The sequence below is a fragment of the Paroedura picta genome, chromosome 16 (assembly GCF_049243985.1).
Source record: "Paroedura picta isolate Pp20150507F chromosome 16, Ppicta_v3.0, whole genome shotgun sequence".
Lineage (NCBI taxonomy): Eukaryota > Metazoa > Chordata > Lepidosauria > Squamata > Gekkonidae > Paroedura > Paroedura picta.
In genome coordinates, this window is record NC_135384.1 from 3,029,666 (window position 1) to 3,057,047 (window position 27,382).

A 27,382-nucleotide genomic window follows, 5' to 3' on the forward strand; every position below is an offset into this window, starting at 1 on the left:
GCTCTAAGACCATATACATAAACAGACAGACACACACATATGCATGGATCCTACCTGTGGAATCTTGTAGAGCCCTAAGATCTGGCCCATGTGAAAGGAGATATCAAAGCTAAGTCCTCCGATGACGGCCATGAGATTTTTATGGGCATTGCATCGATAGTTTGGAAAATATCTGTGCAATTTAAACAGCAGTTCCAGAGTGGTATGACAGGTCATTCGGACATCATGGTAGCTGTCGTAGATGTGCAGCCCAAGAGTGACATTGGGCAAAATCTTGGGATTCTCATTGATCTCGTTTACGGCAAACGCCAAGGCCAGGACATGTTGGTAGAACTTTGTCAGCGTACTTTAAAAACAGTGAAATTCTTTTTATAGGACATTGTCACTATGCATCATGTCAATTTTAGTAGAACCTAGCTCACCTTTGGCACCCCTTTTTATCGTCTTAAGAAAAGGGTATGCTCTCATTATTATGATAGCCAGGAGATCTGGCTGCCAGGCAAGAGGTGTTTGGAAGTGGTTCTGCCATTACCTGCCCCCCCCCAATCATGATCCTGATATTCTTTGGAGGCTGCCCTTCCAAGTGTTAGCCAGGGCCAATCTTGCTTAGCTTCTGGGGTCTGGTGGGATGGGGCTTGCCTGGGCTATCCAGGTCCTGTTCCTGTTCTGGGCTTAGGTGAAGGGTTTTTAAAAAATGTTTCCGGGTAAGTTATTAATGATAAAATTACCAACATTTATAGTCTGCCTTCTCATTAGGACCCAAGGTGGATAGCGTGTATGTTAAAAAAAATACTTTCAGCCCCTCAGTAAGTGGCATTACAAGAGATGGTACAAGAGATGACTATAAGATACGATAATATTTTAATATAACAACAAGCAGCAGTCTAACAATAAAAATTCCTAGTAATACTTGAATAACTGGAACTTTTTACTACCCAAAAGAAGTCACAGCTTACAAACAAACAACTAGGTCTATGGTTGCCAACAGACCTGGAGAATAATGTCTTATCCTTTTCATAAAGGCTTAGTTTATGGAAATGGCAAAGTTTTCCATGACGGGCAAGTACATCATATTATCAGGCAAATCAACTCCTATTAAGCCTCTGTTAGAGGGACAGGACATTTTAAACATGTGTTTGCCAACCCTAGTTGGGCTGTGACTGTAGAAAAGAGAAGGAGGAAGGACCAAACAAGGCATGCAAACATTTCTGTTTAAGGCAATTAGGGTAGGAGAATCTTTATCCGTAATAAAAGTTACACTGTGAACACATCCATTAAACCACAATGCTGTCATTTCCCTTCCAAGTTGGCAACCACGGAGTGCTTTTGCAGTTAGATCATTAGAGAAGTTCTGTATGTCAGAGTCCTGAAACTGAATGCTGTATGAGAATCACTGAAATGAATAGTGATACTTGCTGATATGTTTTCACCAGAGAACACATGCCTCACCACAGGTAGAAACATTTTCAGGGGAGGTAAGCTAACCTAACATGTCAACAACATATTCAAAAGCAAAATTCCATACTTTATGTGAACATGCACTTCCAAACTCTAGGTGTACGGATATTGTAAGACTGCTGCAGCTGTAAACAGGGGGTTGCTTCATGATAGTTTACTATGCAAAGATACTTTGGAATTTGGCTTGCGTTGTGAACGCTTCCCTAGTTACAAACTGTGCATGTTTTGTATGGTTTCACCATAGTTAACCAGACCTGTCTGTCCATTTAATACATGATCAGCTGCCATTCTTCCAAGTAGCTCGGGGCAATGTGCTCAGGGCAATTGGTTGGATCCGGTGATGGGTGATCACAAAGGAAAATGAGCTTAGCACAGTTTTGTTTGCACAAGTGACACCAAGAGTTTTTAACTCTTGTTCCCCAGTTACACACTGTACGGCATGCACGTCAGTATTATTAAAACAGAAAAGACACAAGTCCTTTCACTTAGTGGAAGCTGACAGCCCATAATGATTTCAGTACTTCTGCTTGTGCAAAGTAGATAACTTCCTGGAGAACCTTGCATAGGATCCAACCCACAGCTTTTCGTGTTGTGTATCATGCAAGGCTTAGAAAGAAGAAAGAAAGCTAGACTCTGTAAGCTGAACAGAAACGCATGAGGAAGCAACTGGAAAAAGGAAATGCCAAGGCCAGCAGATATGCCTTCATGTACTTTCTTTGGGCATTTGTTACTGGTGGTCTGGCAGTACTTATAGGCATTCAGGAGCAAATCATTCCTTACTTTGAAAAATGAGAAAGCCCCTGAGAAGGATGTTCTTGGAAAGTTTGCTCATAGATATGATAAACCATCTGAGAAGTCATCCCGCCGATGAGAAGGTCCCCTGGCTGGTAGCGCTCATCTGATACAGGAAAGAGATCTTTCAAGGAACACTTCGTAGTATCTGCTGTGCAGGCCATGGGAGGTAAAACCATCACCATCAGCACCAGCTTCAGCATCCTGGTAGTGATGCTGGTTTCTAGATGCCAACTTGCCCGTGTCCATCTGTCTCCTACGCTAGACAGGCCAACTGGATGGTAGCTCATCCGGCCAACACACTTTTCTCGGTGTAACCATGGAGTAAGAAGGCACACTTTGAATACCAGTTCAGGATTTCAACTGCTGGCATCGCCAGATGTGTGAGGTCACAGTGACAGATCCCTGGCCTTCTTCTTCCTCTCAACTCTCAGTACCAGACTTTAAAAAAATAACAGTTTCAGACAGGCTTGTTATTATTTTTTTTCCTGGCTTTTTCCTGTCAGGTGAATAAATTACAATGATTAGGCGAATTCCAGAAGGGGATAATTACTCCTGTTATGTACAGAGGTGTGGGTTGGGTTATTTTGCTCAGATGTGCGAGTCTTGTCTGCATCACAATGGTCCGGCAAGCAGGTTTCGGATTTCCATGGCAACACCATGGAGCACGAACATGGATGCTAGGAAACATTGTTTCCTTTGCCTTTATTAGTACAAAATACAGCAAAAGAGTGTTAATTATTTACATGACTGTTACTGCCATTCGTGTACACTGCCCTGAGTCTATGCTAAAACACTATAATCTGTTCCTTTTTCTATACCATCCTCCAGAATGTTGTAGAAATGTTAAATTAATTTTCAAGACGGTGGTTGCTTACAAGCAGATTGGCACTTACTAGGGGGGAAAAATGGAAGTGTGGCTAACTGGAGATATAGCCGATCCATCTTGGGAATTGTTTTGTAACTAAGAACTGAGTCGGATTGTTTCTTCATCAAACTCAGTTTACTATTCAAATATGAATTCTGATCTGAAATGGCATTTTGGGTCATCAGTATGCCAAGAATTTGTTGCATCAGTTGATCTTTCTAGGCCCACTGTGGGTATTGTTCTCAATGGTTTTTTTTGCCATCAAAAATGAATGACCCTACCAGATGACTAGACAGGTGCTTGCTACTACTGTGCTTATGAATATAGAAGTCGATCGGAACTGTAGATCCTCCTATTGAACCCACCATGAAGAACTTCTCTATGCTTACTCCAGCTTCAAATGTAGAAATTTAGAATCAGATATAAGTCACCTGTAAATTGGCACTGAGATGTGACCCACTTCTCTTTTTCAGATATGGATGACTGTATCCAATGCCAATAAGCTCAATATCCAAGCATGGGTCGTGATCAGTGTATGCCGAAAACTATACGCTTTTTGTCTTATGAAGAACCTTTAGGGATCAGTTTAATGGCCATTGCTCTTTCTTTCTCCCTGCTGACGTTGTTGGTTCTAGGGATTTTTATTAGGCACAATGGTACCCCTATAGTCAAAGCCAACAACCAGGATATTACCTACATTCTTCTTGTTTCACTTCTGCTCAGCTTCCTCTGTCCTTTGCTGTTCCTTGGACAACCAACCAAAGTGACTTGTTTCTTCTGGCAATCTGTTTTCAGCATCATCTTTTCAGTAGCTATTTCTTGTGTGTTGGCCAAAACTCTCACTGTGGTTCTCACTTTCATGGCCACCAAACTTGGGTCCAATATAAGGAAATGGGTGGGGAAAAGACTGACAGCTTCCTCTGTCCTTTTCTGTTCTCTTCTCCGAGTAGGTCTTTGTGCAGTGTGGCTAGGAATCTTTCCACCCTTCCCAGATTTTGATATTCAAGTACTGGCTAAAGAGATCATAGCAGAATGTAATGAAGGATCAGTAATCATGTTTTCTTTTGTCTTGGCCTACATGGGGCTTCTGTCCTTCATCAGTTTGGCTGTGGCTTGTTGGGTAGGAAGTTGCCAGACACTTTTAGTGATTCCAAGTTTATAACCTTCAGCATGCTGGTATTTTGCAGTGTTTGGTTATCATTTGTTCCAGCTTACCTGAGCAGCAAAGGGAAGTCTATGGGAGATGTGGAGATCTTCTCTATCTTAGCCTCCAGTGCTGGGTTATTGGCTTTTATCTTTTGTCCCAAATGTTACATTATTCTGCTGAGGCCTGAGCTGAACAAGAGGGAACAGCTAATACTGAGAAATAATTTGAGAGCATAATTTAATTTATTTTAATTTCCCGAGTGTTCTGTCCTTTCCTATCAGCTCAGAGCAGATAAGATTCCATACAATGTTAAAATTCAGATAATATAGAAAAGGTATAGTCTAATTATAACATTTAGAATTACATTTAAAATTTAAGCCCGACAGATCGCAGATTCCACTTCCTAACAGGGAATTATTTCTGGGCCTCAACCATATGCCTGGGAGAACAGCTAAGACTTACAGGCTGTAAGGAAACTCATTAAGACCCTGGAGGGCCCTGATCTCACTAGATAAAAGTCTTCCACCAGTCCAGGGCCCAGGCCTTTTAGTCCTGGCCCTGGTTGAGGCCAATTTTATTTCTTTGGTGCCAAGAACTCTGAGCACATTCTTAACGCTAGACCTTAGTGCCCAAAGAGCACTATATCTGCAAAACCGTCTCTTCTACTATGCCCCTCCAAAGAAGGGGGCATAGTAGAAGAGACGGTTTTGCAGATATAGTAGTCCCAGATGGTTTTGATCTTTAAAGGCTAGCATGAAAACTTGGACTCTGTTTCAGTCTTCAATCTGGAGCCGGTGCAGCTGGGAGAGCATAGGTTGAATATGTGCTCTCCATTGGGTCCAGAGCAGTTTCAAGGGCAGCCCGGCGCACAGTGAGTTACAGTAGTCAGATCTGGAGGTGGCTAATGTATGGATCACAGTGGCTAGGTTGGATGCTGACAGTCAGGGTGCCAAACATATGTTTGGGTCCAGTGGCGCCTTTAAGACTGACAAAGTTTTATTGGAGGGATGAGTTTTTGTGTGCACACACACTTCTTCAGATACAACATCAGGCAAAAGTTTTGCAAAGACAGTTCACTCAAAACCATTTTCATCGATTGTATATAGTACACACTTCCACAGGACTCCTGTGTGTGTATTCGGTGGGGGGGGGATGCACATGTTTGCTAGCTGTGGTGCCAGTCAGAACTCAAACCCTGCAGAGATAATCATCTCCCTAAGGTATTATCATCCCGATCACTGTGATTTCTTTCCTGGCCAAATCCCATGACATTTAGCAGGTGTGAGACAATAACCAGCAAAGATCTCTGAATGAAATTATAAAACCCTTCCAACTGGGGGGAAAGAAAGAAAGAAAAAAAAACCCAGGCAGGATTCTGTCATGTTGTTCACCTTTGTTTTTGCTTGTTTCTTTGGGCTGTGACAATCTCCCCATTCATTATGTGTGTGATCTCTGCTAGCATTCAGAGCATGTCTTGGTGTCTATAAGGAACGTGTCTTTGACCCAGATCCACTGTCCTTTCATTGAGCATTGGACAGCCGTTATCCCACTCTGCTCCTTCTGCTGTAGTCAGGCACAGGAGAAACTGTGCTCAGAAAGAAGTCTGTCCCCCCAGGATGGTCAGACGTGTGCTGTTCTTCTCCGTCCTGTTTCCTGTGGTGTGCAATGTTTTCAAGTGCCCTGCAGAGGACCCCTTCCGTATTCCGCACGAACGGTACCAGCCGGGGGACCTGCTCATCGGTGGGATGGCTTCTCAGATCTTTTGCACTTTTTATCAGTTTCACTTCCAGTCACATCCTTCGAATAACATGTATCAAGTTCCACAGTAAGGCATTCCCTCCCTTCCCCCTTCCTGTGAAACTGGCCAGATGGCAATCATGGTTTTGACTAGGGTTGGTGTCTCTGTAAGGGCTGTTTTCTGTTGGTGGAGTGTCACTATGCAAAGAGGGCTGAGCACCAGGTTGCTTTAAAGAATGAAATTGTTTTATTTATGAATAGAAATGACTATGTATAGAAGAGGAGCGGGAGAGTCCTGACTTTGTGCTCTCTTTTGCATCATTCTTTTGTTCTGGAAGAGACCACCAAGGGCCATCCACTCCAGCCCCCTACCTTCTAATGGACTTAAAACATGCACCCTCCCGACAGGTGCTCATTCAATTTCCCCCTACAGACTTCCAACAAAGGAGACTCCACTTCCCTATATTCCATCTACGAACAGCCCTCTACGTCAAGAAAGGCTTCCTGATATTTAAGTGGAACCTCCTTTCCCGTCATATGAGCCCCTTGCTCCTAGTCCTTGTCTCTAAAGCTGCAGGAAACAAGTTGGCCCTCTCTTCAACCTGTCCACCCAGTCAGGGAGGAAGTGGCTCAAAGGAGCAGGAAGTCTCCACATGAGCCAGTCACGGCATAGAAGGAATCTATAAGAAGAACCTCAGGAAGTTCCTGATCTCCCATGTCTCCTGTAGGATATTCCTCATAGTCTGCTCAGTCATGCCCAATACAGATTGTGCATCGTCCAACAGTTTCCCGGCACCTCACCTCCTCCCCAGTCTCTGTTGGAAGTTTAGTATGTTCCACTCTATTGGCATTCTCTGTGAGTTTTCTTCTCTCGTCTTTTAAATAATAATAAAAAAGATCCTGGAAAGCCCAGACAAGGGAAGAAACTATGCTTATCCTGCCATGTGCTTCAAGTGTTTACAGAGGGGTAGACGTCGTGCTGTGACAGACCTCTGAAGATGCCAGCCATGGATATAGGCAAAACATTTGGAGCAGAAGCTACCAGAACACTGTCCCACAACCCGAGAAAATGATAGTAGCCAGGTCAAAACATGCCTTTAGACATGATGTCTGCAGAATGCTAGATTCCTTGGGGATGATGGATGTGCATAGAATTCTAGAATCCTAGGGTTGGAAAGGGGCATATACAGTCTATCTAACCCAACCCCCTGCTCAGTGCAAGATCAGCCTAAAGCATCCAGGATTAGATTTGTCCAGCCACTGCTTGAAGACTGTATGTATGTATCCCAGAAACAAGAAGTTGGCCCAGCCAACTTATAGTGACACAGAGGGTTTCAAGGCAAGAGCCAAAGGCTGTTGGCCATATCTAGCCTCTGCATAGTGACTCTGGATTTTCCTGGTGGTCTCCCTTCCGAGTCCTAACCAGAGTTGACCCTGCTTAGCTTCTGAGATCTGTTGAGATCAGACTATCCTGAGCCATTAAGGCAAGGGTGGTTGCAAGGTATAATCAGTCATTTTTTTCTTCCAGAGACTTAGGGGAGGAAGCTTAACCTTGAAGTAACAAAACCTTAATGAGCATAACATAACCAGGTGCAAGTCATGTCTCTGTTAAATAAGGACAAGTGGAAACATATTTTGTAGTTAGTGCTCTATACATAACCAGATAATGGGGCTTTGAGGCATCCTCAATCTCAAGGGAGCCCAAAATGAAGATGTTATTTAACTCTGAAATATTTTTAAACAAATTTAAGCATATATGTACCTTCTTTGGCAACTAAATGAGTGTCAGAGGTGACCAGAACAAATGATTTGGTGCATTTTAGAATTTGCCAGTTAAAGAGCATTTCCCTTTCTTTACAGAATGGTGACCAAGTTCTACCAGCATATTCTAGCCTTGGCTTTTGCAATCAGTGAAATTAATGAGAATCCCAAGATCTTGCCCAATGTCACTCTTGGATCTCATATTTTTGACAGTTACTATGATGTGAGGTTGACTTATTGTAGCACTCTGGGTCTTCTCTTCAAATCACGGAGGCTGGCCCCCAGCTACCAATGTGGCACCCAGAAAAACCTCATAGCTGTCATTGGAGGACTTGATCCTGAGTCCTCTTTCCACATGGCGGACATCTTAGGTCTTTACAAGACTCCACAGGTAGGATGTGTGTGGGTGTGCATGTTGAGACATGAGTAATTTTATTGAGTATGTTCTAATGATTCCGGGAGCGGTTCCAAGTTGTTTGCAATCTTTGTGCATAGAGGAAGGTCAAAAATACAGAGCACTTGAAATAGTATTGAATAAATTTATGGTCCATTTCCGTTTTTCAGAAACCATATCATATTTTCATCAATGAGTCTCACTTACTCCTGACTAACAACAGTGAAAGATGAAACTTTTCTCAGTAACATTAACTCCCTAAACAGGGACAATGAAACAGGCCATGTATGTACCAAATCAGACAACTAGGCAATGGTCTAGCTATGGTCTACTCAAGTTGTTACATGTGTGTAAAGTGACATGGAGCAGGCAACTTATTTCAACCCTATAGGGCATTCAAGGCAAGCGATTAACCATTGAGAAACCCTTAAGACATTCTTCAGGCTTCGAGAAACCCTAGAAGTGGTGGTATCTCGAAGAATATGATTGGGAAGCAGAGCTGCATACATGCACACCTGAGGTCCCCCAGGCCTATCACTGGCCACATATGGTCATATCATCCCATTAAATGTTTAACACATTTTAAAAATGTATAAAAAATTAATTAAATCCCACCCATCTGGGAAATCCTTCCAGGGCTATCAAGAAACCCCAGGGTTTCATGAAACCCTGGTTGAGAAATCCTGGCTTCAGCATATGTGGCTTGCCATTACTTTCTTATGCAAAGTCTTCCAGCTCTGCTTAGCTTCTGAGCTCTGACTAGATTGTGCCATACTATACCATTTTTCATCCCATATGGGAAAGTAAATTTCTTTTTCCAAAATTCCACATATGTGCCAAGTCAAACTGTTGGGACAGCTAGCTACTTCCTCTCCTTACTGGCACTGGCTATCAAGAATCTCAGATACAAAAATACCTTTCCTTATACCTTGCATCCTTTGAGTTGAGATGCCATGGATTGCTTGTGGGATCAAATGTCCTCAATCCGTGAGGTCCCACCTCTTTGCCTATCTGCTATCTAAAATATTCATATATTTCTTCTTAGCTCTCATATGGTTCCTTTGCCACGGGGGAGATGGAGATGACCAAGTTCCCTTTCTTTTACCGCACAGTCCCAAATGAATCCCATCAGTATATGGGGATTATCCAGTTGCTTCTCTATTTCAGATGGAAGTGGGTTGGACTCTTAGCTGTGGACGATGACAGTGGCGAGCATTTCCTCAAGGCCATAGAACCCTTGCTTTCCAACTACGGAATCTGTTCGGCTGTCACAAAAAGAACCCCAAGGCAAACGAACTGGGAAGATTATAAGGACCTTCAGCATATCTTCTCCAATGTCGAGAATATATATTTTACAGATGCCCAAGTCAATACGTTTATCTTCTATGGTGATTCTATGGCCATTATATCACTCAAAACTGTTATGTTCATGGGAAGTGATAAGGGAAACACAACATTTGGGAAGGTGTGGATTTTGACAGGGCAGATTGATTTTGCAACAACCATCATTCAAAGACTTGGATTCCATTTTTTCCACGGTGCCGTTGCCTTCACCGTCCATTCAAATGAGCTTCCAGGATTTCAGAAATTTCTCCAAGATGTGAAACCCTATCAGGCACAAGGCGATGATTTTCTCAAGGAATTCTGGGAGCAAGCTTTCATGTGTCCATTGCCAGAACCCCAGCAACCAGTGAATGTTGAGGAGATGTGTACTGGGGAAGAGAGGCTGGGAGACCTCCCTGGATCCATTTTTGAAACGGACTTGACTGGTGACAGCTACAGTATCTATAATGCTGTCTATGCTGTGGCACATGCTTTGCATGCAATGTACACATCAAGATCTAAGAACAGATCATTTGCGGGGACAAGACATGTTGAGCTTCAAGATCTCCATCCTTGGCAGGTAATGCTGTCATGGTAAAATTATGTTATTGTCATGAATAGATTAATACAAGGTGAGACAACTCCCCTCTTTCCTCCCCATGAGTCTTACTCGAAATGGTATTTTCCTTATTGTTTGTTGTCTTGTTAGGGGTTGTCCTTGCAGATTACTTGCATTGGGCTGTAGATGGAATGATATCAAAGAGAGTGATCAACAAAGTTGTTGGGGAACCTCAGTATGAATAATCCAATATGATGCTATGCTATTGTTATTTTTTTAAATTTCCACCAGCTCCACCCATTTCTTCAAGGTGTTTTGTTTAACAATTCGGCTGGAGAAACACTGTCGTTCAATGATGACAAGGAAATGGGAGTCGGATTTGACATCATAAACCTGGTCACCTTCCCAAACTATTCTTTCCTCAGAAGGAAAATTGGAAGGGTGGATCTCAGCACTTCCAAAAGGGAAGACTTCACCATGAATGGGGAGAAGATCGTGTGGCAATCCCATCTCGACCAGGTGTGGATTCCGGGGAATCTTTGGGGAAAATTCCATTCTGCGGACCAGAGGAAAGGATCTTAGCAGTGCAGCCCCAAGCAGAGTTGCACCCACTGAAATAAAATGGCTTAGAAGGGCTGACTCTGCTTGAGACGGCACGAAAAGGACTAGTGTGAGAGATATTTATTTTACTGGTATTGTCATAATTGATAAGTCTCCATAGTGAATCATTATCTCCAACCCCCTCCAAAAGCCAAAGAAAGATCCCCCCCCATTTTATTTCAACAGTACTCAGTGGTCAAGCTATTATCAGGCACTGAATACAAGTTTGTTTGTTTTAAATCACTGCTGTGCTGAGATACGTGTCATGGACTGGTGATTTCTTTCCATGCACATTTCACAGTCTTCTTGACTTAAATAGAGTACTTGGAATCCAACCTCTTAATATATTATCTACCTTACCTGTCATGCACCTTTGCTGTCTATGTCGCTACCTGTAGAGCTAGGATGGATGGTCATCAAAACCAGATGTTTGCCCATTCTTGATCCTTGTGTGCTGTTGTTCTTAGGAGGGCTTTATTCCCCCTTCACCTTGTGAACTGCCTCTCAGTGATGAGTTATTCATTGCCTTCACGTTTTTCATCTTTATGGGTAGACGGTGCCTCTCTCGGTGTGCAATGACCCATGCCATCCTGGCTATTTAAAGAAAAAGAAAGAAGGGGAGAAATTTTGCTGCTACAGTTGTGATCCATGCACAGAAGGGAAGATTTCCGACAAGAAGGGTAGGTGATGTAGAATAATAGAACTATAGAGCGGCAGTTCATGTAGGGGTAAGTTTGGCCATTGAGGACACTACGTAAAAACCCTGGATAGTTGATGGCTCATTGGGCCACCACACCACCAAGTGCTCTTGATCCAAGTGGAGGGGTGGGTGGGCCGCAGCTGTTGGTGCCATTGGGAGTGGTAAGACAGATGCGTGGGCAGCCTCAACCACACAGCCAAAAATATAGCTCTTCAGAGGAACACTTTCATTCATAGAAAGAGTTGCTAAAATCAGCATGAAGAACATCTCACAGGTTGCTCTCATCCTGAAAATGGTGAAGAAAATCACCCAAGGGTTCCGTATGTACCTGCAATGATATGGCCCCTCTGTTTTTCCCCCCCTTTTAGACATGAACGATTGTTTCAAATGCCCAGAAGATCAATACCCAAGTAAGGACCGAGATCAATGTATTGCAAAGAAAATCAGCTTTCTGTCCTATCAAGATCCTTTAGGGATCACGTTGGCTTCAGTTGCAGTGTCTTCCTCCCTGATCACCGCTTTGGTGTTAGGAATTTTCATTAAAAACAGTGATACCCCCATAGTTAAAGCCAACAACCGAGATATCACATATACACTCCTGGTCGCCCTTCTACTCTGCTTCCTTTCATCATTACTATTTCTTGGGCAGCCTAAGAAGATTACTTGCTTTCTTCAACAATCTGCTTTTGGCGTCATCTTCACCTTGGCTGTGGCTTGTGTGTTGGCCAAAACCATCACCGTGGTGGTCGCTTTCTTGGCCACCAAGCCAGGATCCAGCATGAGGAGGTTGGTGGGGAAACGACTGACCAACTCCATTGTCCTTTCATGTTCCCTTATTCAAGGAGCCATTTGTACAGTGTGGATAGTCAGATCTCCCCCTTTCCCAGATGCAGATAAAGAATCAATAACGGATCAGATTGTGCTAGTATGCAACGATGGGTCTGTTCTTATGTTCTATATTGTCCTGGGCTACATGGGGCTTCTCTCACTCATCAGCTTGATTGTGGCTTTCCTAGCCAGGAAGTTGCCAGATAGTTTCAATGAAGCCAAGTTCATCACCTTCAGCATGCTGATCTTCTGCAGCGTTTGGCTGTCTTTTGTTCCAACCTACCTGAGCACCAAAGGGAAGTACATGGTGGCTGTGGAGATCTTCTCAATATTAGCTTCCAGTGGTGGGTTACTGGCTTGTATCTTTTCACCCAAATGCTTCATCATTCTTCTGAGACCTCAGCTGAACAGCAGGGAACAACTAGCATTGAAGAAAACATCAAGAATCTGACTGTCATATTTACTTCTTATGTGGTATCTACAGAATGGAGACTGTGCAGTTAGTGTGAGACTCAGTTTGGCCAAATCCATGTCTGTTGCCTTTGTTTATTTGCCTGGGATTCATATTGAATGGAAAGGAAACCAGCGTGTGACAAATGTTTATGAATGAAGAAGGACTATTGGACCAATGAATATATAGTGTGGTAGTGAAAATATGTAATTTATGCAGTAACAAATAACCCCATTTCCTAAATGGACTCTGCTCAGTTATCATTTAGAGATTAACAAATGTCTCCCATTTCAGCGATATAACATCTGTCTGGTTGATGCTGCCATTGTTCCGTAATTTCATTTTAGTTTAAGTCATATTTTATTGTATGTTTTAAATAATGGCATTATGTTTACATGTTGTACACTGCCCTGAACTGGTCTGCTGGGAGGACAATAGATGATGATGATGATGATGATGATGATGATGATGATGATGTCCAGGATTGCAGCACAATTAAATAATATATCTAGCAAGTCTTGTGGTTTCTTTTTGGTCTGGAACTTCCTTGCTGAAGGAGCTTTAAATGATCATGGAACATGTCACCAAGTTAACAACCAACTTCTGCTGATCTGTTGATCCTGTAGGGGTTTTTAAAGCAAGGGAAGAAGAAAAGTGGTCTGTCGTGGTGTTCCTTTGTAGAGCAGCCCTAGACACTCTTGGTTTTCCATTCAAGTACTAACTAGCGCTCACTCTGCTTAGCTTCTGAGATGTGACACTATTGCCCCTCCGCCATTGACCTCTCATTGGGATGGGGTAAAAGAATATGTTAGGACTGAGTTACGAAATATGATGTGGAATGTGATGTTCTCTTCAGTACTGATGATTTAAAATTATGACTGTAATACTTTTGTTTTGTGTAAGCTGCCTCAAATACTTCTGGTGGGGTCAGCAAGAGACAAAATATGAAAGCAAGCAATAGAAATAATTGTATTGGCCCTATCCCGACATTCCACAAATGATGCAAAACTGATTTGTTTAGGAGGACCTTTTAAAACAGGTAACAGTCGAAGGGGAAAACAGGAAGAGAAAGATACAACAACACTAGGGGGACTGAATCAAAGCAACAAAGGAAGCCCTGGATTTCACTTTGCAAGGCCTGAGTTTGGACTCTCAGACGCTAACTCCCCCTGGACTCTGGTCTAATTGCTCATAGGATGTCCTATCCTGTTGACTGTCTAGACTTCCTGCAAAGACCATGTTGAGTTTCAGGGAGGAAAGTGGACAATAATAAAATAATAAAGAACTATAAAGATGATGTCCTTTCTCTGACCTCCTGGCTTCCTCTTCAGGCCACCTTGGTGTTTTTGTTTGGTTTTGGAAACCACCCCAGGGGAAAAAAGATGTTTATAGCCAAATCTTCATGGGGGAGGGAGTGTCTCTCAAAACCCAGATGTTGCCAAGATAATTATCTGCATCATCGGAATGATCTAAATCACTGTCATTTCGTCCCTACTGGAAAATAATCTGAGCCATTATAAGCCTGCTGATGCTTTTTTCAAAGACTTCTGACTTTCCTTGGAAAAAAGCAAGTCAAATTTCATCCAACATAAACTATGAAAGGCAGGCTGACACTAAAAGTGCTGGAGGGAAATTTGGATCTGAGGCTGATGTTGGTGCTCTTTCTGCTGTTCCCATCACTGATAGTCTCTGGAGCAGATCCCGTGAAATGCAACTTGAATGATTTCCTCCCTGTGCCACATCAATGGTACCAGCCAGGGGACCTCCTCATTGGAGGGATGGCTACTCGGATTATTTACCATTTCCATAAAATCGACTTCACAGAAGTTCCCAATCAGGGCTTGTCTCAGACTCTTTCGTAAGGAATCCTCTTCCTATGATTTCAAGTCAACTTGGTTGCCTGTTTGCTGTATGTGTTACAGCAATGACTGAATATCTTCATTGTTTAACATCTGAGGTCTCATACTGTACGCTTTGTTTGAGATTTCAGTAATCCTAGTTCTACATATCGTTAGATGTCTAATTCTGTTGATTGCACCAATATCAATTGTGTAAATGGCAGACAGTGACTATAAATAAATATACGAGTCAGTTGTACAATAAAAGTGCATTGAGCATGTCACCCTCATGTCCAATCACTTTCAAAGATTCATATAGTTGACAATAAACATGCAGATTATTTGAATACCTTCTGAAATGGTTATCATAGTCATAATAGGATTTTAAAAATATTTTAAAACTTTAGATCCATTGCCCAAGCACTAGTATGTACAGAAGTTTCATTTTCAACTCTGTGGCTTTAGCAAGGTATGGATAAGGTCCTTACATGCACTAGATATAAATCTATATGTAAGAACCTAACAGCAGCCATATTGGATTAGGACAGTACATAATCCAGTTCAACTCTCTGTGTCTCACAGCAACCAAAACCCACGAGCTATCAGGAGATTCACCACAAAGACCACAACTCCAGAAGTCTTCCAAATGTTCCAAGTAGAAGCGATAATTGAAGTGTTTTTAAATCTTTTAGGAGTGTTGTGATGAAGTTCTACCAACATCTCTTGGCCTTGACCTTTGCTGTGAAGGAGATCAATGAGAACCCAAAGATCCTGCCCAATGTCAGCCTTGGGTTCCACCTCTACGACTCCTACCATGATGTGCGAATGACCTACCGTTCCACTATGGACCTCCTCTTCAAATTGCATCGATATGCTCCCAATTATAAATGTGACATCCAGAAAAACGTAATTGCTGTCATCGGTGGACTTAGCTTGGAAGTCTCCTCCTATATGGCAGATCTCATAGGTCTCTACAAGATGCCCCAGGTAGGCTCCAGGAAAGGATCTAGGAACAAATTGAGAATATCCCTTTTATTCTAGCAGTTGGTCTGGGGCTCAGAGGGAGAGAGAGGTATGTATGTGGCACAAGCAAGTTCTTCCTGTTGCACTGTGGAAGTAAAGGAAGTGCCAAAAAGAATTGATGGACCCAGCAGGGGATGGAGGGGTTGTAGCAGCTAGTATAAGGTAGAATATGGTGCTTTAAGTAGATATCCTTGCTGTAATAATATCAGAGAATCTGCACTGCCACCAATTGTGAAGTTAAAATTTTTGATTCTCTGCCTTCCTAAACTTCAGCTTTTCTCCTCCAAATGAGAAAGAGTACATTTGCAGGTGTTCCTTTCAAATCTTCTCCAAAATGTCTTTGTGTTTCCTTTTTAGCTCACCTATGGCTCCTTTGCCCCAAAAGAGAAGGAAACAATAGACTTCCCTTCTTCGTACTCGATGGCTCCAAGAGAAACTCAGCAATACACGGGGATCATCAAGTTACTCCAGCATTTTGGATGGAGGTGGATTGGGCTCTTTGCCGTGGATGATGACAGTGGGGACCATTTCCTGCAGGTAATGAATCCATTGTTTTCTGAGCATGGTATCTGCTTGGAATTCACAGAAAGAATCCTTAATCAAATCCATTGGGATGCCCTTGATGAAATAAATGATTTCACAGATAAGGTATATCTGCCTTTCACAAGGAGCAAGGCCAGGACATTTGTGCTCTATGGAGAATCTCTTACATTTATGGCACTCAATTTTTTGCTGCTTTGGCGCGACTCTGATATCAAGAAAAATATTTCATTTAGAAAGGTGTGGATTATGACATCCCAAGTTGATTTTACATTGATAGGTTCACTGAGATTTTTGGATTTCCAATTCTACCATGGTACCATTTCCTTCATGTTTCAAGCAAATACGCCTTTTGGATTCCAGACATTTCTTCTGGAGAAGAATCCTTACTCCACACAAGGAGACGGTTTCCTTAAGGATTTCTGGGAACAAGCATTTGACTGTATGTTTCCAAATCTCCAGGAGGAATTGCAGGCCAATGAAATCTGTACTGGTGAGGAGCGTCTGGAGAGTCTCCCTGGACCGGTTTTCGAAATGCACATGACTGGCCACAGCTACAGTATCTACAATGCTGTCTATGCTGTGGCACATGCTTTACATCTCATGCGCTCCTCTCAATCCCACAGCAGAGCACTGTTGGTCAGCAAACCAGTTGTACTTCAAGATCTTCAACCTTGGCAGGTAATGTCTCCAAATTCAATGGCCATGAACAGGTTTCTGACATATTCATGTATGTTTATATGCCTTTGTACGTGTCCATGGTGAGTTGGTTGAGTTTGGCCCCAGAAATAGGCACCTGGTAGCAATGGGTGAAATGGAAAATTGGTCTGCTTCAGACCAATATGATGACCCAGCTGAATCTAGAAAATTTATTTACAAATGTTGTGATAAAAGTTGTATCAAGAAGGAAAGACATTTTGAAATCACAGTGTAAACCACCAACAGCAACCTCTGGCCCTTGTTTTTTCCTTTTAAACAGGTCCATCCATTTCTTCAAGGCATCTCATTTAACAACTCAGTTGGAGAAACAGTGGCTTTGAACGCCGACATGGAAGTAGGCAGTGGGTTTGACATAACCACCTTGAACACATTCCCAAATCAGTCCTTTCTCCGGGTGAAAGTTGGCAGAGTGGACTCAAGTGCCCCCAAAGGACAAGAATTCACCATCCAGGAGGAGAAGATTGTGTGGCAAACAAGTTTTAACCATGTATGGACTGCTGGATCTTATTAGGAGACACGCCATTCCTGAAATGTTTGTTTCAGACACTGGGGAATTTCTGTTCTTTATTTTAGTCTGTTTTGTTGCTTCTTCAGGCTCTATAGCAATGATATGACCATATTTGACAAGCAACTACTAAAGAAAGATGCAGTCCTGATGTTTTGAAATCCCATTTTCTGCTATCATTTGAAAGCAATTAGACAGCAAAATATATGGGAGTGCCCTGTCTTGGATGTCCTACACTAGTTTAGTCTTCTACCATCTAAGAATCCTTTTCTGTCATGATGGTTCTACCATACTCACAGTAATTTTTCCTATTTTTTCCTCTACGTGTTATGATTTCTCTTCCCTGACATGGACTGCCTGGTCTAGGTCAATATTATTAGATGCAGTAACTAGCAAGTTCAGCCCTGTTTACTACTTGGATGTAAGACCACTGAGAAAGTCCAGGGTTACTACATGGAGGCAAGGAATGCCACACAACCTCTGTTCATCTCTTGCCTTGAACATTGTGTGTGTATTTCTTATTTGTCAATGATGACTTGATGTGCCTTCCCAACACCAGTTGCAGAAAAACGAGATTCATGTGAGTAGCCATGTTAGTCTGAAGTAGGACAATAACCTTTGAGTCCAATGGCACCTTTAAGACCACCAGCGTTTACTGAAGGTGTGAGCTTCCATGTGCCTACGCATTGTCTCCGGAAGTGTGCATACACATAAAAGGTCATTCCTTGAAGAAAATGTTGTTGGTCACAAAGGTGCCCTTGGACTCAAATTTTGTTCAGCAGAAGGACTGGAGTGGCTGCATCATTAGTTCATTTTGACCGAAACCAGGTTTGTATTGCTCAGTGAACAAAAAATATCATGTTATGTATTTTCCTACATCCGACCCCCTCTTTCATGTTTGGGAACAGGTGCGGCCGCTTTCTCTGTGTAATGACTACTGCTACCCGGGTTATCACAAGAAAAAGAAAGGAGGGGAGCCATTTTGCTGCTATGATTGTGCTCTGTGTCCAGAAGGCCAGATCTCAAGCCAGAAGGGTAAGTGGAGTACTGTACCAGCATGCAGAGTAGATTTGTGCCCATGTTGCCACTTCTGCCACATCTCTGCAGTGGAGGCACAGAGAGGGAGAAGCTGGCCATTCATCTGCACAGGCTCCCAAACGTTTAGGAACACCAGTAGAAGAATCCCAACTCTGAAATGTGTTTGGCAAGAAAAATAGAACATTTTCTGTAGCAAAGATGGCCGGGAAATTAGCCACTGTGTTGCTGAATCATACTCTTTCTTTGCAGATGTGGATGACTGTGTCAAATGCCCAGGAAGTCAATACCCAAGCAGAGACCATGACCAGTGTATTCCCAAGACACTGAACTTTCTGTCTTTTGAAGAACCTTTGGGAATTGGATTGGCCTCTCTTGCACTTTCTTTTTCCTTAGTCACAACCTTCGTGCTGATAATTTTCATTAAGCACAATGATACCCCTGTTGTCAAAGCCAACAACAGGGATATCACATACACTCTCCTCATCTCTCTTCTCCTCTGCTTCCTCTGCACCTTCCTGTTTCTTGGACTTCCTCAGAAGGTTACTTGTTTCCTTCAACAATCTGCTTTTGGCATCATCTTCTCAGTGGCTGTTTCTTGTGTGTTGGCCAAAACCATCACTGTGGTGGTCGCTTTCATGGCCACCAAGCCAGGGTCAAGCATGAGGAAGTGGGTGGGGAAAAAACTGGCCAACACCATCCTTTCTTCCTGTGCCTCCATCCAGGCAGCCATTTGTATGGTGTGGCTTGGAACCTTTCCCCCTTTCCCAGAGTTTGATATCCTCTCTTTGACTGATGAGATCATCCTAAAATGTAATGAAGGCTCTGTCACCATGTTTTATATTGTCTTGGGCTACTTGGTCCTTCTGTCGGTCATCAGCTTGATTGTGGCCTTCTTTGCCAGGACGTTGCCTGACAGTTTCAATGAGGCCAAGTTCATCACCTTCAGCATGCTGATCTTTTGCAGTGCCTGGTTGTGTTTTCTTCCCACCTATCTGAGCACCAAAGGGAAATACATGGTGGTCGTGGAGATCTTCTCCATCTTGGCCTCCAGTGCTGGGCTGCTATCTTGTATCTTTTCCCCTAAATGCTACATTATTCTGCTGAGGCCTGAGATGAACAGCAGGGAGCAGCTAACAAGAAGAAAGAATTAAAGTATTTAGGGTACCTCTTGAACATTTTTTTTCCATTTTAGTGTAGAGGTTATGGTTTAATCTATGAGTATTGGAAAGGGCCCACGGCTGAACACCAGAATCTACAACTTCTCAAAGCACAGATTCTAGTGGTTCTAATATAGTATTCAAATGCTCCATGTAATCCCAACATACAAAACTGTCAGAAACATCACTCAGTGAGAAACCTTGTCATTATTTTATGTTGTTAGTTGTGCATCAACTTATTTATCTAATTGAGTCCACATGATATATCTGCCCCTTCCCTTGTTGCATATATGATTAAAAATACATTCTGCACCACATCAAATTTGTTTTCATTTATTTATATGGTTAATGGTTTGTAGCAAGGCTGTTCAGAGCTCTCTCATCCCAAGGACCTCATAGGGTGTCTGTTGTGGGGAGGGGACAGGTAGGCAATTGTAAGCCCTTTTAGAACATTTTGGGTAGTGAAAAGCAGGGTCTAAAAACAGATGTTCCTTAGCTCTTTTCTCAAAAGTCGAAGAACTGTTTTTTGTACCCCCACCTCCAGGGAGCCTCAAAGCAGCTTACAATTGTCTACCCTTCATCTCCCCACAACAGTCACTCTGTGAGGTAGGCGAAACTGCAAAAGTAAAACCAGAACAAACAAGATTATTGGCCCCTTGTCTCACACATGTCTTGATCAGCTTTGGACACTCAGATTTAGGGAGTCCATGAAGAAGTAGCACACCCCTTCTCCATTTGAAATCCTTAAGTCACACTGCTGATATGACAACCACTCAGTTCAGGACCAATGCATGGCAAGAAGTTCAAGCCCTCCACCCTAAATAAACTTCTACCAAGATTCTGACTATTTTTCTCATGTTCCACCAAGAAGCAGAGGAGATTTGGGATGAGATTGATTTTCTCCTTTGCTGCTTGCTGACCAGAGGCAAATTTTGCAGAGGTAATTATCTCCACTCAGAGGGATTCAGATCCCTATAATTTATACATGCTACTAAATCTCCAGTGTTGTTCCAGAAGTTGGTTGAAATCAACAAAAAAGCAAGTCTGTATTGGTTATAAAACATATCCCTTTTGAATGACAAAGGGCAAGAGGCAGGCAGGCTTCTGTGGTTCTGAGCACAGCTTTCGAAAGCTCATGCAGGAGGAAGGCGTAACATTCCAGCTCTACTAATGCTAAAAGGGAGTCTTTCGAGACGGGTATTGACAGTGTCTGTTGCCATCCCAGGCAGCCTGTTTAAAAGGGGCTGGCACTTTAGATGGGCACGGGGACTTCTGTATCAGTAGATAATCACTGCTGTTCAATGGTGCTGCTGGCGGTCACATTGTTGTTCCTGTTCCCTTCCGTGGCAAGCAAAATCAATAGCTGTCACTCAAAGGGTTTCCTCCCCATTCTGCATGAGAGTTATCAATCGGGGAACGTCCAATTAGGTGGAATTATCTCTCAGATTGTTAATTTTCGCCCCGAATTTTCTTTCAGAGAAATGCCGTTCCAGGATGTGTTTGAGAATACGATGTAAGAAAATATTTCCCCCCCCACCTTCTGGGGAGCTAGTCCTGATCACACGCATAGAAAGTCCACGTAGGATAAGGGTTATTTTTGGTCTGCACTCTGAACCCTTCCTTTCATGTTTGTCTTTTTATTGATTTATTGATTTTCAAATTGGGTACTGTTGGTAAATAAGATTCCCCTCTCCTCCAAGATTTACATGAGGCAAGACATTTTATGACCGTGGTTAGAAATGCTCTGATTATGTTCTACAAACCTTGGCCTTAAGCCGTATAGTGATGAAGTTCCTGCAAAGGGTGAAGTATACTATAGTTATTAATTCTGGGGTAGCCTACACTGTTCCCATTTGAGGGCCTTGCAATTTATCCTTGGGTCAGAAATGCACTACAAATATCAATCATCCTTTCTTGCAATACCCATAAACCAGTGTGACACAAGAAATGTACAGTGACTACAGTTGTTAAACTCAGGGATGAGCTAGAGAGCGTAAGTCCTCGCAGAAGTGGCGGGAATGGAAATTATCTCCTCTGGGATTACACAAAGGGGACCACATCTTCCTTGATCTTTCAAAGCCCGTGTGGCGTCATGGTTAGAATGTTGGAATATAGGGTCAAGGAGACCCATGTTTAAATGTTCCCCTTGCCATGGAAGGTTGGGAGTTTGCTTGGGGCAGTCACACCCTCTCAGCCTGACCCTCCTCACAGAGTTGGTATGAGTATGTGCTGTTTTTTTTTCTCCATCCAGGGTTCAATGTTTGTTAGAAATCTGGTTTTGGCAACAATCAGGATGCCCCCCCTCTCTCTCTCTCTCTGTGTATGTGTGTCTGTTTGTGATTGTGTCCACCAGTGTTGAGTAAGGGCACCTTTGTTGGGGCTCTCTGAAGAGAGGGAATTGGAGGGGTTTGGCAAAACAGTTTATATGTTACAGTCTTTTCCTAGTATAAACAATATTCAGAGTCCTTGGTTTACAAAAGAATATTGCGTTCTATTTCCAGCATGATGACAAAAAACTACCAAAATGTCCTGGCTTTGGAATTTGCCATTAATGAGATCAACAACAATCCAAAGATTTTGCCAAACGTCTCGCTTGGATTCCATATCCATGACAGCTATTATGACGAATGGATGATTTATCACAGTACTCTGAATATGCTCTTCAAATCCCATAGTTTTTCCCCCAACTACAGATGTGACACTGAAAAGAGTGTAATTGCTGTTGTTGGTGGACTGTGCTCTGAGATCTCCTTCCATATGGCAGAGATTTTAGATCTCTTCAAGATCCCACAGGTAAATTCTGTGCCAAGGACCATGATTGTTTGGTTAAAGATGCTTTTCATTCCGGGAGTGATTTGTGACTTGCAAGGTCAAGCAGTCAGAAGGAAAGGAAGTCTTACACGATACAAAAAGAAAAACAAACTAAGTGGAAACTTGAAAGGAATATTATTCCATCGAGTCGTGAGATCATAGGGATTATAGAGATTGCATCCTTGGGCTTTGCACCACGTTCCAATGATCTCAGAACATTCAGGCTCATTGTGCATATACATTGTACTGCGCATTTTGAGAGCAGTAAACCTTTGACAGATGACATTATAGTGAGAACATCCAGAGACCATGACAGGCATCTTAACAACAGGCAGATCCTGGCAAATGTTTAATTAGATCCTTCCCCTCTCTTATCTATCTGCATCCCCCTTTAGTTCACATATGGATTGTTTGCTCAAGAGGAGAAGGACACCAGACAACTCCCTTCCTTTTACCACAGGGCACTCAATGAAGCCCATCAGACCATGAAGTTGCTTAAACATTTCGGATGGACATGGGTTGGGCTCTTTGTGTTGGATGACGAAACTGGAGAGCACTTCTCACATAGTCTGGAACCATTACTTACCCAAAATGGAATCTGTCTAGCCTTCACAGAAAGATTACTATCAAAGTCACTTACAATGAGTCTAGACTATTTTAATTACCTCGCCTCCACATCATACCTTGCTTTTGGATATAGCAAAGCAAGTACATTCATCCTCTATGGAAGACCCACTACCATTACCTGGCTGATGACTTTACTATCCTTTGTAGATTCTGGATATAAGGACAATCCTCCCCAAGGAAAGGTGTGGATTATGACGGGCCAGGTCGATTTCGTACTGACAGGCATTCAAAGGAACTGGAATTTTCAGTTTTACCAAGGAGCCATTTTCTTCATGATTCACTCAGATAGCCCAGAAGGCTTTCAGAAATTTCTTCAACATGTGAAACCTTACCGGAAACATGATGATTTTCTCGGCCACTTCTGGGAACAAGCTTTTGATTGTTCATTTCCAAAAACCCAAGAGCCCCTGAAAGATAGTAGCACATGTACTGGGGAGGAGAGGCTCGAGAGCCTCCCTCAACCGATCTTTGAAATGAGCATGTCTGGCCACAGCTACGTCATCTATAATTCTGTCTATGCTGTGGCACATGCTTTGTATGCGCTGCAGTCTTTCCGATCCAGCCGCAAACCAATGGTGCCTATGGGAGTACCTGAAGTTCAGAGTCTGCAACCTTGGCAGGTAGTAGCTTTTCAATCAGTTGTCAATCTTGTAAGGAAAATATGTTTTGGAAGAGGGTGTTTCCAACTTTCTCCAACATGAATAACTGGCAAAAGGATGTCGCGTGTGTTTCTTGGTGGACAATTTTCTTGTTCAGATGTCCCAGCTTTACATTCTAGAAATCCAGTAACAGGAGGGTGTGATACTTGCAAAACTCTCGATACACATTGTCAACATATAGTGTCAACAGGGAGATGTTTTATCCATGCAAAATTGTGATTCCATGTGGCAAGAGCATTGTGAGTGGTGTCCATTCTTGCTTGTGAACTTGGTTGTCGTGTCCAAAAAGGAATGTTTTCTAGGTTGGCATTATTTTAGAATGTACAAATTTGTAGCTGACCTTCTTTTACCTTGGCATAGATTTAGCTGAAGTAATGGAGAGAATATTTGAGATGTGACCTCTATGGCTCAGGTGAACCCAATGCCATCAGATCTCAGAAGCTAAGCAGGGTGAGCCAGGGTTGGGTTATTCAGATGGAAGACCACTGGGGAATTCCATGGCTGCTATGCAGAGTGTCACGATGACAAATCACTTCTAAACATCTCTTGCTTTGGAAACCCTGTGAGGTGGCCATGAATTGGCTGTGATTTGACAACCCTTTCCACCACTACACATATTTGTAACACTTGACATAGGCACTCTGATGGATTGCCTTTCGTTCTGTTTTTCCTTTTGTCGTAGCTCCATCAATTTCTTCAAGGAATGCTGTTCAACAACTCAGCAGGCGAAACCGTATATTTTAATGGTATGAGGGAAATGGCGGCTGAATTTGATCTAATGAATCTGGTCACCTTTCCAAACGGTTCCTTATTGCAAGTGAAAGTCGGAAGGCTGAATCCTGACGCTCCCGAAGGAGAGGAATTGATCATTTACGAGGACCAAATAGTGTGGCCTCCGCTTTTCAACCAGGTGTTGACTCTTGGGTATTTTATGGGCTAATTCTATTCTCTACATATATCTTAGGGGGAAACACTCTGACATAGTCCTTGATAGTTAGTCTTTGGCTGTATACTGAAGCCAGTGTGACTTTCAGCCTAAACATGCAAAGCTAAAGATATGTAACTTTTTCAAGTATTTAAAAATGTGTGCATGGCCTTGCCCTGGCCTAAGCAGGGTAGAATATGTTGCCAGTGGGAACTTGGACCCTGACAGAGCTAGCAAAGTTCTGCAGGGCCTGAAAAACAACATTATTCCACCAGGCCTTTGGTTGAGGCCATTTCACCTGAATACAATCGAATGGGCCTCCTCTCTCTCCCAGTTTGCCCACTAGCAACAAAAAGATAATCAAGGTCCAAGAAATAAGCAACTGAGCATTCAGGGTCACTGTTTTATTGTTTTTATTGTGGAACTGTTTTCATTGGAAACTTTGTACTCATAATAACCATGTTGTCACCCAAAGCCTGACTTTGGAGCTGGAGGCTTATAAATCTAATTAATAATAATAATAATAATAATAATAATAATAATAATAATAATAATAATAATAATAATTCAACCCCCAGAAACCTCTGCCTTAATGAATGGCCTGCCAGATGAGATCAGGAAGGGACCCACTCACCTGGCTTCCCACAGGCTATGCAAAACTGAATAATGCTTTAATAAAGAGAAAGGGAAAATGGATTTGCTGACCTTGCCTGTCTTTTGGGATGATTTCTTTCTTAGTCCCCAACAGTTTCCAACCAAGGATGTGACGGCAAACACCTGCCATAATCACAGGACTACTAGATGACTGTTCCATGTATAGTATCTTAACTGCTCATTAGTGAATGAAATAATTTACTATATTGTTATGCTATGGAATAGGTGCTCCCTACTTCTGTCTGTAATGACCACTGTCAGCCTGGTTCCCATAAGAAAAAGAAGGAAGGAGAGAAGTTTTGCTGCTATGATTGCGTTCCATGCCAGGAAGGGAAATTTGCAAATCAGATCGGTAGGTGATGCAAACGGGAAAATTCTGATAATCACCCCCCCCCCCCAAAAAAAAGGTTGTGTCATCAGTTTGTGCTCTAGTAGCCACTTCAATAACCCTGCCAAGTTTTATTCTAAAAAGGAATCTAGAGAATTTCTGTGCAGGATCATACATCTGATGTTGATCACCTCTAATCGATGTCTTTAAAAAATCCAGAATGCAAGTGGCAACTCACAAGTACAGACTTATATATACTCATTGTCCTGGTTGAAAATCCCTGGTCTAATTTTTCGTAATTGTATTGTATCATCAACATGCGTGACATTTAAGAAAACATAGAAATAATTCAATAATAAGAACCGATAAAGGGATGTCAGTGATTTGGATATACCCGAATAATTTTCTACTGAAACTAAACTGTACTGAATTTTTCTTCGGTGCACATCCCTAGTTAATATCAGGGCCCTACCCCCCCCCCCAAAAAAAAGAGGTTCATAGATTCTCCCTCATAACTCCAACTTCAAATGTTGCAATTAGAATCAGCTGAAAAACTCTTGTGAACCGATGCTGAGATTGGGCCTATTTCTCTATCTTCAGATATGGATGACTGTATCAAATGTCCAGAAGATCAATATCCAAGCATGGACCAAGCTCAATGTATATCCAAGACAATAAGTTTTCTGTCTTATGGAGAACCTTTGGGGATCAGTTTGACTTCTGTTGCTCTTGCATTTTCTCTGATGACATCTTTGGTTCTGGGTATTTTTATTAGGCACAAATCTACCCCCATCGTCAAAGCCAACAACAGGGATATCACCTATACCCTCCTTGTCTCCCTTCTGCTGTGCTTTCTCTGTCCTTTACTATTCATTGGACAACCAAACAAGGGAACTTGTTTCCTTCGGCAAGCCGCGTTTGGAGTCATTTTCTCAGTGTCTGTTTCTTGCGTCTTGGCCAAAACTGTCACTGTGGTGGTCGCTTTCATGGCCAACAAACCAGGATCCAGGATGCGGAAATGGGTGGGGAAAAGAATGACCAACTCCATTGTCCTGTCCTGTTCTCTTCTTCAAGCAGTCCTTTGTACAGTGTGGCTAGGAACCTCACCCCCTTTCCCAGATTTAGATAGGCAGACATTGGCCGGAGAGATTGTAGCAGAATGCAACGAAGGATCTGTTGTCATGCTTTATTTTGCTCTGGGTTACGTAGGGTGTTTGTCCCTAGTCAGTTTGACTGTGGCTTTCCTAGCCAGGAAATTGCCAGACAGTTTTAACGAGTCCAAATTCATCACTTTCAGCATGTTGCTTTTTTGCAGCGTCTGGTTGTCATTTGTTCCGGTTTATCTGAGCACCAAAGGGAAATACATGGTATGCGTGGAGATCTTCTCTATCTTGGCCTCCAGTGCTGGCTTGCTGGCTTGCATCTTTTCCCCCAAATGCTATATTATTCTGCTGAGGCCTGATCTAAACAGGAGAGAACAGTTAATACTGAAAAAGAATTGAGTATAGTATTCCTGTTAAATGCATCACATCTTTGACTCTTGAAAAATTCTACCCCCCCCCCCACCATATCATTGGTCTTTAAGGTGCTACTGAGCGAAAATCTAATTTCTGCAGCACAGATCAACACAACCACCTGCTAAAACTATCATCAACCAAAGAAGCCTATCTGGAGGGAGGGTTTTTTTGGTGCCAGCTCCACTGTAAAGGAACAATCTGCCTTGCCCGCCCCCTTCACTCATGATCTTTAAGATGCAGAGGAAGACAGTTTATTCCGGATGGCATACAACTAGATTTTTCTTCTTTTTTTGCACATCACCAGTTTAAAATTGTAAATTTAATTAAAGGAACAGAATGGAAGCACCTCCTAGGCTTAAACAGAGGATATGTTGAAAAACAACAGCTTCACGTTTTTATATTTTTGCTTAATAAAGGTTTCT

The 27,382-nt window shown here is 42.5% G+C and overlaps 3 protein-coding genes and 1 long non-coding RNA gene across 4 annotated transcripts; all 4 read left to right on the top strand.

Moving 5' to 3' along the window:
- Nucleotides 1-10,261: 10,261 nt before the first annotated feature.
- Nucleotides 10,262-13,097, top strand: LOC143826390 (vomeronasal type-2 receptor 26-like). The gene is made up of 3 exons (XM_077315174.1): nucleotides 10,262-10,558; nucleotides 11,193-11,319; nucleotides 11,708-13,097. The coding sequence occupies exons 1-3, from the start codon at nucleotides 10,406-10,408 to the stop codon at nucleotides 12,616-12,618; spliced, it is 1,191 nt and encodes a 396-aa protein (XP_077171289.1). The 5' UTR covers nucleotides 10,262-10,405; the 3' UTR covers nucleotides 12,619-13,097.
- A 2,866-nt stretch (nucleotides 13,098-15,963) lies between these two features.
- LOC143826408 (uncharacterized) lies at nucleotides 15,964-17,100 on the top strand. Its single transcript, XR_013227057.1, has 3 exons — nucleotides 15,964-16,016; nucleotides 16,482-16,700; nucleotides 16,999-17,100. It is a non-coding gene; the product is annotated as an uncharacterized LOC143826408 (long non-coding RNA).
- Nucleotides 17,101-17,697: 597 nt separating this feature from the next.
- LOC143826523 (vomeronasal type-2 receptor 26-like) lies at nucleotides 17,698-19,681 on the top strand. The gene is made up of 3 exons (XM_077315357.1): nucleotides 17,698-17,703; nucleotides 18,153-18,279; nucleotides 18,532-19,681. The coding sequence occupies exons 1-3, from the start codon at nucleotides 17,698-17,700 to the stop codon at nucleotides 19,431-19,433; spliced, it is 1,035 nt and encodes a 344-aa protein (XP_077171472.1). The 3' UTR covers nucleotides 19,434-19,681.
- A 2,260-nt stretch (nucleotides 19,682-21,941) lies between these two features.
- On the top strand, nucleotides 21,942-26,945 carry LOC143826524 (vomeronasal type-2 receptor 26-like). Its single transcript, XM_077315358.1, has 5 exons — nucleotides 21,942-22,232; nucleotides 22,646-23,497; nucleotides 24,219-24,446; nucleotides 25,341-25,467; nucleotides 26,044-26,945. The coding sequence occupies exons 1-5, from the start codon at nucleotides 21,942-21,944 to the stop codon at nucleotides 26,943-26,945; spliced, it is 2,400 nt and encodes a 799-aa protein (XP_077171473.1).
- Nucleotides 26,946-27,382: the final 437 nt, after the last annotated feature.